Raw genomic sequence first — 14,094 nt, forward strand, 5'->3', positions numbered from 1 at the left:
CTGGAGGACAAATGAGGAACTCATTACGACACGCAGGAAGATGCCCCAGCTCACCGTGTCCACTGACCCTTTTCACGCAGCTCGACGTAGAAATTGTGCTTCTTTTGCACTTAAAATCCCTTGCCTCGGCATTTGACATGATTTATTGAGCTGGAAAACCTCTTTCTTCCTGTATTAACCTTGGTTTTTCTGCATCTCCATCCGCTGCCCCCCAGCAGCCCCCCTGCTACTTGTGTTGCTGCGGAGGCCTGATCAATATTTCATAAAATACCTTAATTAGCCTGCGCTCACATAGTCCAAACACAGACTCACCCTCTGTGCTGATCACCAAGGAAGCACATATCAATGATTATAACGTTAAAATAACTATTAAATGGCCTCTTTACAGGCGCAAAAGGAAAGGTAGGGAGCCATAAATCAAGTATCAGCATGGGATAATATCGATAAGATATGCTGTACCTGTTAGGGCTGCACAATTAGAGCTACAATAATCATTACTTCTCATATGCAATGATCATGATTATTCAACTCGATTTCAGGAAGAAAATCGTTTTTTCTCTGTTTCATACTCACAGAAGAGGACATTTAAAATTAAATTAATACTTTTAATGAGAATAAAAAAGATTTCAACACACAGTGTAACCTTACACATTTAACTGAGCAGCCATCTGATTGAACTCAATCCAAGGGGGTGAGCAACATCATCAGAAGCAACTTTTTACAGAGGATGATACCATTCAGACTAACTATGAACATTTAGAGGTGGAACTTAGGGCGGCTGATATTCTATATTTTTGTTGTTTTAGTTTTTAAGTAAACATTGCTGAAACTGGAGTACATTGTAAATTGATCAGGGACTGCAGATTTTATGAGCCAGTGAGTATTTACTGCAGCAGGACTGCATATGTGACTCAAAGTAAACTAAAGTATCCATGGTCCTCATCAGTGTTGTGTTTTTGGGCAGTCAGCAATATTTCCCACACAGACTTTACTTGGGCGGGCCGCCCAGGTAGATTAAACGCTGCCCAAGTATATGTGGCGACCCATTTCAGCATTTTTTAGAATTTCTTTTCATCCATTTGAGAGGACACTTCATCTGTGATCAATTAACTAGTGGAAAATCTGACCTCTCTACACCTCTCATCTACTAACAGTCACACATGCTCTGCAGAGAAACAGAGAGAGAGGGAGATGTTCTCTTCTCTGGTACTATGTTCCTCCTGTAAAAGCACTGATTGTGATATCTAATGTAGCTCTTTTTATGCTTGTTAGTGCCCCTGGTTTTTGTGATGTAATTTGGTACCACCTTGGTTTCAATAGGTGGACAATTAAAGCAACACTATTCAGGCACACAGAAAATCCGAGGCCTAGATGATTTTTTGAGGCTCATTCTCAGGTCATCAAATACAGACGGTGTAGGTTGGAGGCTTGGATTTCATATATCCACCACAGGTGCGTGGTCATTCTGTAGGAAACACTCATCAGTGTTCAAAACACATGCAAATCTTCCATGTCAAGGTTCTGAGTCCAAATAATTTAAAGAAATTTTTGTCTACAGAGGAACTGCAGCTGTGTTAACTGCATTGGGAAAAGTCAAATGTTTTAGCTAAACATGTTCCGCTGTACCTGAAAAACGGCAAATATGGGTTTAAAATGTTGTGGGTTTTTTTTCCCAACAGAAGCAGTGGAATCACGTTATTGTTGGATCTCTTTTCAACAAGAAAATATCACAAATTTTTTTCTGGCAGATGTAAGAAGACAACACAAAAAAAGAAGGTCTTACAACTCAGCACTTACACTGAACATTAAGTACGTAGGGTATGCGAAACTCTGTTTGCAGGGCCGGATGGCGCACCACACAGGTGAGCGTCTTCCCCTGGGCGTAGCTCTGCGGTTGCCACATGTAGCGCACATGTGTGGTGCTGGTGCCGTTGGGCTCATCCTGACTTTGTTTCTCACTTCTTCCATAGAGCTCTGTCTCCCAAAAGACCTCCGCGGTAGGACGACCCCGCTCGGCTATGCAGGTGGCCACCAGTGACTCATTGCCGCCATCCAGCAGAGCTGTGGGGCCAGCAGACACATAGACCTTTGGCTCCACTGTGTGAAAGAGAGAAGGGGGAGGGGAGGAAATGACAGAATCGGGAAGAGATTACAAAATGAATATCGATTTTTTTGCGTATGTATATGAATAAATATTGTCCATCATATAGTCAATGGACAGAGGGAAGTGGCTTTAGTATACTTAACTGCCAGTGAGAGCAGATTGAAGTCTTCCATTTCACATATATGCATTAAAAATTGATGAACCACACTATTCAATCATATGGAAGCATTTCAGTGGAGACATAGCTCTCTTTATTGTTGTGTGTCAAACATATGGAAGGGTAATTTATTGATCCTACTGCATGGTTCTAGCAAAGCATATCAGTGCCTAAAGTATGGATTTGATGTTGGGGGACAAAACCCTAAATAATGCAGAATCAGAGGATACTGATGCTAAACTGTTGTGTTTGTATCTGACTATGTTGTACTGGAAGATGAGAAGCTAAGCCTCAATGCTGTAGAGCTGTGGTAATGAAACCCAGGCTTCTGATGAATAACTGGAGGTTTAGACTTAATGATTTTTTTCAACAGACAGGCAAAGCAGACTCATGCAAGAGGGACGCCACCAGAATAATCCAACACTCTACCTGTTGTGCAACAAGGTACAACTATTTATTTTTTGCTTCACTGGCCTAAAAACACGTATGGGGCTGTATTTAATAATCACAAACTGTGGGAAATGACACTTGCGAAAGTTCAGCAAGACAAAAGAGGAAACAGGACAGTGGAAATACAAAAGATAATCTGCTGAGGGAGGGGAGGACATTGTGTAGGGGTAGTGAAGTAAACTGGCTACTAAGGTTACACAAGATTACACTTCCATCACTCAAATTTCTATCTTAAGCTAATTTTCTCTTCTTTGTCTTGCAGTGCGCCACCTCCTCTATCTCTGTCTCTCTTGAAAAAACAATAACAGCTGCTCCACTTACTGCAATGATGACAGCTTTAAAGGCGGCACGTGGAGGCACACATCGGCCTAAGACAAGGCCATCACCTTTAAAGACATCTGCCACCCCACTCCTCCCCAGCCGAGCAGGAGGTCCAACAACAAATCCAAATAACTCCTGGCTCCCTCTTTTCCCAAAATAAAACCTGGCGTCTCCTGTGCCCAGTGCAGGGGCAGGGACACCGTTCTCAGTCATCCACCCCACATTCTTCACTCCCTTCTCTCTGCCCCTCCTTACAGGCCTCTGACTATAAACAGTAGCAGCTCTATGTTCGGCGGCGAGCTGGCTGAAGCTCCACAATAACTAAATCAGAGAGACGTGTTAATTTGGTGCTGCTGTCAGGAAGGGAGGGGAGTGCTTTGGATGAGTGGAAATGCTTCGGGGAAAGGGTAACGATTTCCCTTCAGCAAACTGGCTGCATTGGCCCTTTCCCGCCCACACACACAGACACACACTGATGCACATATGCACACCGAATGACGTCAGAGTGGGATCCCCTAAAACGAGGGGTGGTGTGATGATCTATAGCAGCCATAATTTCTGTTTTAGATTTTGGATGCTGTGATGCAAAAAGCTGGAGTGTAGACAAAGATTAAATTCTGCACCAAAAGCAAGTTTGTGATGCAAAACAACTATAATTCATTGTGCAAATGGAGTCACACATGGCAGCAAGTAAGATCAGTGGAATTATCTGCAAGTAAGCTCTGAACTAAGATTGGCCTCATTTAGCTGATAGTTAACAGAACTAGAAACAAGGCAGGTTATATAGTAACTGCAAACAAAATATAGCTTAATGACACATTCAGCATGACTTCACTGAAAGAAGGAATAAATACTTTTAACCACTGGCTTCAATGAGTAAGCAACTTTAACCAACTCTGTGGGGAGATTTCTCAATTTTATGTCTCAGCACAAAAAGAACTGCATTAGTGGGCACATGATGAAAAAACAATTCTAAAGATAAAAGAATGTAGGCTTGAACAGAACTGCTTATCAAAAAAATCTGCCTTTGTTTTGTTTTGAAGAACCTCAAGTGCAGTTCAATAAATGCCCCATTCATCTGTCAGCACTCTCAAACAAAGGGTAATTCTAATTAATTCACTTTATGTGTCATATTTTCCTTCCTGTTTCTTATTGGTAGGGAGTTTTGGCTCATGTACTGTAGCGCAGTTCCTGTGGAACCGTTCCTTGAATGCTCTGGCCTTTTCTGTGAGAAGTTGCAGACACAAGGAGGGGGGAAAAAAATCAAGAATGTGCTGGTCCAAAACAAATATTGTGTGTTGAGTGTCTAGTGATACTGATTAATACAAGACGAGTTTTGAAATTAAGTCAATGTCCACGGCACCTGTTAATCATTATAATGCGTGTCGTGACTTTGGTCTATTATTTATGCGTTTGAGCCTTTTCACTGATTTACTTTAGTTCATTTGAAAGGAATGAAAATGAGGTCAAGTTCTCTCTCATAAACCTCAAATGTATAAACACAAATCAAAACTGGGAACTTTGAGTTGAGTTAAAAAAAAACATGTTTAAACTGAAACAAATACAATATGCACACAGATACGTTGTCCATATACTGACGTGTTATACACAGTGCAGGGCTACAGCCATCGTGTCCTTTCTCAAAACAGCAACAGTCAACCAAAACAAGGCAGAGATGAAGAGTCTACTCTTCATCGCTGCCTTGGGAAATAGAATCTGCTGACTTTAGCTCTTGTAATTGTGATGTACTCCCTGTGAGAAAATATGCTACGAGACAACCTAATTCCAACATGACATGTATCAAATTGCAAAGAACATACATGTCCTCCATAATTAAACCCTATAATTACATGTGAATTGTAAAGTAGGCCCAAGCATGTATTTGTGAATGGGTGTGCATGTTATGTGTTTATGTGAGCTATGTCTGACAAGCTGCTCAGAGAGGAGAGCAAGGTGTAGTTGAACTCTGTGACTCTCCAGACACTGTGGCTGTCACAGCAGCACTTAATGTACCACTCATTAGTCATCAGAGTCTCCTCCGCTCTCTGGAGGGAGACAAGAAACTTCTGCCTACAGTGCAATCTGCTCCTCTCAGTCCTGCCCGAGTGCAATCCAACCACCTATTTGGGGCTTTGAAACATATGCTGACCACAGAGGAAGTTCAGCGTTCATGCTCCTCAGACAGAAGGTTATAGCCCAATCCCATTTCCAACGTTTACTCCTAGCCTGTGATTTTAAGTGCTCCTTTGCCCCTCAGAACAGATCAAATAGGGGCAGTGTTCAAAATCTCCTCCTATTGAATGACACGACCCTTCAAGTTGACAATTGTGTAAACAGATGCAACCGGTCATTTCCTGTATGCCGTCTTAAGCTGTGGTGATTTCACTCGATCCTAGTGTTATCAAAATGCAATTTGCCATTTATCTGTTGGACATAAAAATGGATGGACACCGGCAATTTGTCCACAACCTCACGTTATCATTCAAGCCATCAATAAAATATATCACTGCTGGCCACTAACTGGGATTTATAAGCTAACATTAGCAACCCTGTGATTCTGCCACTGTCACTCTGCACTGATATTAAAGCAGCATTATCAAGTAACGAAGATTTGCTGCCAGACTTTAGATAAATCAAACAATGTAACGCGTAAGCTTGCTAGTTAGCGAATGTTTTATGCTTTATGGTTTAGAGGGGAACATGAAGCATTAAGGCTACATGACCCTCCAAACAGAGCTTTTTCAAAGGCACATTTGCAGCCAAGGGTTACGAGAACTCTCTGAAATTTTAATGTGTTACGGTCCTTTTCTTTATAACAAGCGTATCACAATCCGCCCCGTTTGCAGATGTCTCAGCAGCTAACTATCTTGCTTGCTAACATTGCATTTGCAGAGTTGTGCATTACAGTCCAAGATTTTGAGGTGTTTCAATGTTGCATCCCTCCCCTTAAATCTAACTTAAGTCCAACAGTGGAGTTACTGTACTTGATACCGCTCCTCTAATATCAGTGCAGACTGGCAAGGTAGGAGCACAGTTCGCCAACATTAGCAGTCAGTAAAAAGGCAGCGTTTTTTTTAATTTGATGACTTCATTGACATTGTGAACGAATTACAAGCCTTCATGCTTTTTCCTCAGAAAACTGCAGAAGGCATCGCAATAATACAGGGAGTGAGGAATCATCACAGCAGAAGAAACCTTGTTGGAAATGTCCAGATGTTACTTCAACTGATGATGTATGAGGATCTTTAAGGGTTGTCCCATTTCACAGGGAGTAATACCCTTTACAACTCTGTTCTGAGGGGCAGGGGTAAAAGTTAGAAATGGGACTGGGCCTAAATGGTATGGGTGGTAGTAGTATTAGGCCTTTGTGTCCATACTCTCTTGTATACTGTCAGTACACAATGCTTTTGGAAACAAAAAAAAAACCCCATTGAAATGGGAGTTTTTCTTATTCATAAAATCAGCAATAAATAAGCAAACTCTGGACCACGGTGTGTTTGATGTGATGCTGAACATTTCAAATTGATTTTTTGGTCTTATTATATTATTATTATAAACTGTTGCCATGTTTTTCTGTTTGGTTATCAGGGGCAGACAAACAGCCTCAAATTAAAGATGTAATATCAGCAACAATAGAGAGAAGCATGGAGCACCAAGAAAATTGGTGAAGCTAAATGTGCAGACATAGATAAGTATAGCTTATTTTATGATATACTGTTTACACTGGAAAGTGAAGTTTGTCATCTGCTTACTCAAGGCATGTGAGAGCTTTAGAAATGCCAATTATTCAGTCTGAGGTATGATTTCATAATTAGTGACAAAGGCTAAAGAGGGCAGAACTTACAACAGTCCTCACAGCCTCCAGGGAAATAGCTCCACATTGTAGTTTTATGACCAGTGCTACAAATGAAACTTTTTCATGCTGCTTGGTTAAATGCGTCTGAATGTCATGAGAATCACGCTGTATCACACCCTGCAATTAACTTCTTGTTGCATGCAACTAGTTGCATCAAGTTGGGACTGTTTGAACTTTCTTGTACTCTATTTACACAGTTGCTACATGAGGAAAGAGTCTGCATATTCCATAAAAATGTTATTATGTGCACTTTGTGTGCAGTCTGCAAGTGGCTTTATGGAGATCATTATAGAGACTCAGTGAAATTAATTTTAACCTGACGTAGCAGATTTTCTACAGTGAGCGACACTGGAGTGAGTGAGATGAGTGGGGCCACACCACAGCAGCTTCTAAACATCTGCAGATTCTTACTGGGATTTAGGTTTACATCCCCTCTGTCCAGGTAATTTAAAAAGCAATGTAGCTTCAGGAAGTAGTTTATCCCTCCAGGGAAAATGCTTAGTGGTCACATCAGCTTTGCTTAATCACAGCAAACAATGCTCTGCTTTGAAAAGTAAGGTTTAAAAACAGTATAAAGAACTCAATACTATGAAAAAGGAAGGTAAAGCTCTTCTTTACCTAATACATTGACGTAGGTTGATGCTTGCGTATTGCCCAGGGGAAACGTTGCCACTTTGCAGATGTAGGACCCAATATCTTCAAAGCTAGCTCCTCCGATGTTAATGGTAGCATCACGAACAGAGGGGGAAACAAACGAGACCCGTTTGATATACTCTGGGGAGATGGAGATCCCAAATTCGGGGTTGAACACTGCCAAGGTAATGGTGCCTGAAGGAAGGCGACGCTCCCAGGAGCTCTGTGTGAGACTGAGGTTGGAGCCCACTTCTATTCTGCAGCTCAGTGTGATGTTCTTTCCCAGCACTGCGTTCACCTTCTCGGGAACAACCACCTGGTTACTGCTCACACCTGCTGAGAGAGAAGATGACAGAGATAAGATTCAGATAAACAGCAGTGACACATCATTGTTGAAGCTTTAATTAAACTATAAAAATGCATCACTGCATTGGATTCAGAAATGACAATTTTTGTTCTCTGGTGTCTAACGATAGAGGAGAACTGTCTGGGAACTAAAATTCTAATTCAATTTATCACACAGTGAGTTTCTTCTCTTCCACTGTGACAGCTGTAACACCACAGAAGTAGACCAGCTATCACCAGACTAGGTGTGCACAGCATGAGGAAAATCTGCTGTGCACCAACATTGTTGAATACTGTGATGATGAGTCGAGATAATAGTTCATATCTTTGCATGATCGACAAAAAAACTGTCCAGCTTACTGATGTACAGTCTTATATTGGTTTCCCGTTTTATTTGAATAGCCTGAGCCTGTCACTCCAGCTGAAGGCCTGGCTTGCTAATTGTATCCCCCACAAAAAACAAGTTAAATCAGGTTAAAAACTAAACACAAGGAGGTGAGGTTGCCACCATTTATTTAGGCTTACCTTCGTGATTTATGATTACTTATCTAAAATTCTTTGATTCATTTATTTTCATTAAAAGATGCATGTCCTATCTGTGATGCAAAGTGTAAGTGCTTCCAGTATGTTTTAAGTGAAATTAATATTTTTAACTTTTAAGTTTTATGAGTATGAATCCCAGTTAAGTTGGACAGAATACTCTTGACATGAAGTTTTCATATCATCCCATGTCTAATCGCCAAAAGTCCATAAAATTACAATTTATTGGTCCAATCCAGGGAGCTAGTGTGGAGACATTTTCTGCTATTACGGCATGCTCATTATTGTTAACGCTGGAAAAACAGGACATTAGCATAAACCTACATGGCATAGTGAGTCACAACTCTGTACCACTCGTGAGATTACATAGTTGTGGTGTGGTGTTGGTGACAGTGCATTACATTCATACATAAAAGCAGCAGTGAAATTCAGGGTAGAGTTTAATTCTTGATGAGCTTTCTACAAGCTGCAGTACACTGTATCACACATTCCTGTCCCTCGCTCATCATCATCATCAGTACTAGTGTTTCCATGGTCTCATTAACAGCCATCATTTGTTTCAGACATGTTTTCCTGTGGTTGAAGTAAAAAAGACCAGACTTCATCCGTGTTACTCTGAGTGCTTTAATAAGCAACACACTTTCACCGCAGGACACTCAGACTGTCCCTCTTGCTAATCATCTGAGCACCTTTCAAACAGGGAAGAAAAAAAACAACCTCTGGAAGGAGATGAAACAAAACAAGCAATTTAATGGTTTTATTCCCTCTTTTTATGTGGCCCTTAATTTGACTTGAAGCCCACCACAGGTTTTTTCAAAGCTAATGCAGCATGTAAACTTGGTTTTGAATGTTAACGGCCGTTTGGATGCTGCAATTCATATAGTCGGGTAAAGACACAAAGAGCATGTCACAACGAATGTCTGAGTAGTCTCTATGGTTAAAATCATACTTAGATCTTGATAAATCAACAGTGAGGAGATGTGACTCAATATTGTTAACGTGCAAGCTGTATGGACAGTAATGTGCATGTCACAGTTGATAGATGTGCTACTGGGTTGTATAAAAAAAAAACAAAAAAACAACAAGCTCAGTGGGAATGAATGCAGTATATTGGAAAACTAGCCGGACATAAATCCTAAATTACAGGTTATAGCTAGGCCTATAACCTTGAATGGAAAAAAAATCCATCCTAGCTCTGCTTTTTGTGAGTATAATCACACAAATGAGTCATTGATAGAAAGACTTTTTTGGGGGCTTTACAAGTTCAAAGGTGAATTGACAAGTAGATCTGTAGTAAGCCTTTACGAATATGTCGCTGTTGTAAACAAAATACAGAAAGTCGATTTCATTCAAAAAATTCAAACTGTCTCTGTTTTCTTAACACAGTTGCAGTTGGAGTAAGCTATATTGGGAGTCATAAATTTCCACTTTGTACGTAGTCTCGGATGTGTATGGAGTAAAGCTTATAAAAGTGGTCCATTGGCTGGTATTTTGAGTCTTTGGCATGAATGTGAGTGGTAAGCCACAGCAATGCTATCTTGGTTTGTGAGGAATAAAGCCAAGGGAGGCTGAGGCTCCCCGTGCTCCATTACGTCCCCTGTAATTTTAGTGATTACACACACACACACATACAGAGTTTCACTCTTCCAAAATAAGGAATAAGAGTGTGACCATGTGTGTAAGAGTCAGGGATTTTGTTTGAATGGCTGCTGCATCCTAAATGTTTGCTGCATTGTGTTGTGAACTGTCATGCTGTGCTATAATACTTGGGCTTTCCTGTTTGTTTTTTTCTCTGCTGGCCCACATTTGTCAAAATATTTTCCTTATGTTTCCTGTCTTGCTGTTCAAACTACTCTAACACACTTGTGCACTGTATTTAGGCTATTAACCTAGCAACCAAAAAATTTAACTCAGCCTGCCTTATTATCTTTCACTTGGAAAGACACCACTTAAAGTCACTTCCAAAGGAAAGATTATTAAGACATTTCTACAAGACAATTTAAGGGATACGTTAACATCATTTTCCCACCTTTGAATCATGACCTGCTCTACTAAAGAGAGCTCATGCTGCTATAATGTGCTTTGCAGTGCATGTGTTGCCTGTGTTTGCATTGCGGCTGCCGGAGTCCTCTGGGTGCACTGGTGTGGGGGAGAATGAGGGTCAGAGCCTTGTGAGTTTTGCGTTCTCCACCCCACGGACATCTGAGCCGACAGAACAGCTGTTTGTTGCCACCTTACTAGTTCAACTCAGTTGCTTTGCTTGTCAATATATAACATAATTACACTGCCATGACAAAAGCTTGACAGTCAGATAAATGTTTGCAAATATATATCTATAACTGGTATAAGAAAAGAGATGGCATGCTGATAAAAATTCTCCTGCAGTGCTGATTTTCTCAGTAGTAAACCAACATGCCTGGCATGCGTGACATTGCGTTGATGCATGCAGACACGTGTCTCAGACCAGGCTTCTTCTCCCAAACATGCTACACATACTGCAGCTACCTGACACGACACTCCAACTGCTACCGTACGTAGTTTGTCTATCTCAGTGTGTCAGCTTTCAAGCCTGTCAAAGCATACAAAGAAACTAGACTCCATCCATGCTATGCTGTTTGTTTTACAGTGAGCATTTGGGAGTAAGTAGGAAAGGAGGGAGAGAAAGGGGGGAAGTGCTTTAAGAGGACTCCACCCTTACCATTATGGGAGGGGTGACAGATGGCCTCTGCATGGGATACCTACAGCCAGGAGGAGAGTGGGGAAACTTGGCACTGCAAGCTGGGAGCATGAAGAACACAGCCAGGGCTCGCAAACTAGAGCACCGCGAAATATTATATAAAATACTGCAGGCAAATGTAATGTAAGCAGTGCGTTAAACAAAGCTGTCACACTGTTTCATCAAGGAAAAAGGAATACTGCTGCAGAGCTGAAGCACAGCTCAGGGCTGTCGAGAGTTGCATTACTGGTTATCAATCTTATCTGGTAAACAATTAGGCTCAAAACTTGAAATGATTATTTGGGTGGCCATCTTTATGCTGTGTCACTGTTTTGATTTGCAACCCATTTAGTCAACTCAAAGTGTGATTCCGTGCACCACAGAACATCCGGCAAAAACCTAATTTGACCGAAGAGAGCACAGCTGCACTTTTGCCCCCTTTTTCCCTGAGAAAGGCGAGGAAAGAATGAACTCATGGGAAGGATATGCCTGCCCTTTGAAGAAATGCTTCATATTTGTTTCTTTCCCTCCTGACATCACTAATTGCGACAAGCTGCTCGAAAGACGCAATGCTAAATCAAAACCTTCCTCTTTGCCTGGCAACTGGCTCAAACATTCCACGTCAGCCACTTGCTGAGCCAAAATCTCCACCTCCTCAGACCTGAACCCAGCTTCAGCCCTGACCTCCGCAGAGGAGGCCGTCGCCTGGCTGGAGATTCTCACTATGAAGCCTGCAGTGCATGTCAGAACCATGTGAGACGAGGGGGATCCAAGGCCAGAAACATTTACAAGCAGCAACAAAATAGACAATATGTCATGTTCGTGTAGACAAACTCCATGCATAGATTATCATGTCAAACAGCACTCATGAGGGACTGATCTGAAGACCTCACAGGAGAAGAATGCAGACATGAGATCTACGCAGGAAGGAGTGTGGTTTAGGACTAAAGCAAGAGGAAACTCTGAATACAGTGAAAAGAGGATGACTAAGGACACAAGGCAAAAAATAGGGCAGTTATTGAGAAGAAGTAGAGGAGTGAGATGAACCGAAAAAAAAGAATTTTACAACAGTGTGAACTATGTTAGGATATAAAACTGTAACCAGGCTGGGTCAATCATTTTCACAAACTCATATTAATACATGACAGGGAATGACAGAGACCACCAAGTTTGCTGCTGAACCAGGACAAAACTGGTTGATCTGAGCAGACGTTATAGTGCCTGCTTTCATAATCATTTCTATCATTTATGATTACATGCATCGTTTATGTTCTCAATAAACTACTAGTGACGCTTTGAAAACCTGCAACATCACTGTAACAAAGTCGAACAAGGGAATAAACATGTGGTCAGACCATCGGAGAGGAGGCTGAGAAAGAGTTTAGTAATAGTATCTACAACTTAATTTAGAGGAAGTTAGCACACCCTAGTAATAGTCCATCATTGCAATAATCCTTCAACAGTTACTTAGAGGAGTACAGTGTGATCACAACCAGTGGCAAAATAAGATCCAAATTATCACGTCAAGCATAATTATTTTGAGAAATGTATTTTTTAACTCTTAATTTTTAAGTAAAATGTTATGCAATGAAGATAAATAGTCAAATTGCTGTTTGGGGGGATTCAAATTGTAGTTAGACGCCTTCTCCAGGTTTTGAAATTCTACTGACTGCAGCAAAGCTGGTTCAGCCCTTTCTGATTACATCACATTTAAGATTTTAAAACAGCCAAAACCAAGTTGGCAAAATCTTTATGTGCCCCTTATTTCAAATTGGTAATTGGAATGGTGTCGGTCGAAGTCTCCTCTTTAAGGTGTTAGCAAGCATTCCGGGCACCACACCTAATCTAGTCCTCCTCAGCCTCTTCCCTGCTTCAGTAGTTTTCGACTGTGAGTAGGAGGTGGACACAGGCTGAAGGGCAGTGTTTCATTACTGTTTAATGAGCGCAGTAATTTACACTCTTTCCAGGCACTGAAGTCCCTCAGTCTAATACTGGCCAATGGCAACATTAGCTGACTATTAAACTTCCATCTTTTTCTCAAGGTCACATTTCAAAAATGTCCATTAACATGTATTTGAAAACTGTATTGGCAAACTATGCCAACCTCATGCAACACATCCAAATGGATCTATGAATATGGACTAATAAATGACTTAGATAGAGTCATAAAATAATCTTTTTTTTTTTGAGGACTGAATGGGCATAAGACATTGGCAGCAACTGTCCCTGACCCATTTCCTGTGTGTGGAGGACAAAAAACAAAACAAAAAACGCATTAGACAGGTGAGAAATTTGAACACAGAGTCGAACAGTTGGGAATTTCAATAGCACATCAATAAATCTTCCACTGGGGGCGGCATTTTCTTACTCCTCTGTGCTTTTAAACACTGCGAACTCAAAGAAGTCAATAGGCGGTGTGGAGCCATTTGTTTGCTATTGTTACGCTCTAAAGTGGTGACTAGGGAAAAAAAAAAATCAGACAATGCCTAAATGCCCAGCACAGGCCCCCAGACTGTTGCTTTATTTTTGTGAGGTCTGTAACTCTGTCCCAATCAGTTCGACACAGGATAGACCAAGTGGTGACTTGCCTGTTTTATAGCGCGTCTTAATCGTAAGAAATATTTGTGCAGTGTGTGAAAACATTAGTTCCTACACCAGCTCCATCAACCCCCTTCCTTCCTCGCATTGTATCCTGTGAGGGTGGGTGGCTTTTTCAGTGGGCTAATTCATGGTGGAAACAAACACAGGCTGACAGGCCTTTAAAAAGGGGCAGGCGGGCCTCTTTCACATGTCACTGTCCTCTTCAAATCCTTTTTCTCATTGCTCCCCCATAGCAGTGTGGACTCCTGTGTCCTTCGCATCCCGGTCACATTTGATTAAAGATCCATGCTTAAAAGAAAAGGATCAATAGTGTTGACATACAAAGTGTCTGGGTAGGTTACAACCTCTCGTCAGAGTCAACTACAGCGATG

The 14,094-nt window shown here is 41.3% G+C and overlaps 1 protein-coding gene across 2 annotated transcripts in view; it reads right to left on the minus strand.

Moving 5' to 3' along the window:
• Nucleotides 1–14,094, minus strand: part of nectin3a (nectin cell adhesion molecule 3a) — a 34,650-nt gene that overhangs the window by 9,721 nt on the left and 10,835 nt on the right. Inside the window, exons 2-3 of one of the 2 annotated variants that reach the window (XM_030392366.1) lie at nucleotides 7,507–7,857; nucleotides 1,798–2,097 (exon numbers count right to left, since the gene is read on the minus strand). In XM_030392366.1, coding sequence (XP_030248226.1) covers nucleotides 1,798–2,097; nucleotides 7,507–7,857 — 651 coding nt within the window. The remainder of the gene's footprint in view (nucleotides 1–1,797; nucleotides 2,098–7,506; nucleotides 7,858–14,094) is intronic. The other variant, XM_030392374.1, reaches the window with a different exon arrangement.

The sequence above is a fragment of the Sparus aurata genome, chromosome 2 (assembly GCF_900880675.1).
Source record: "Sparus aurata chromosome 2, fSpaAur1.1, whole genome shotgun sequence".
In the NCBI taxonomy this organism is placed as follows: Eukaryota; Metazoa; Chordata; class Actinopteri; order Spariformes; family Sparidae; genus Sparus; species Sparus aurata.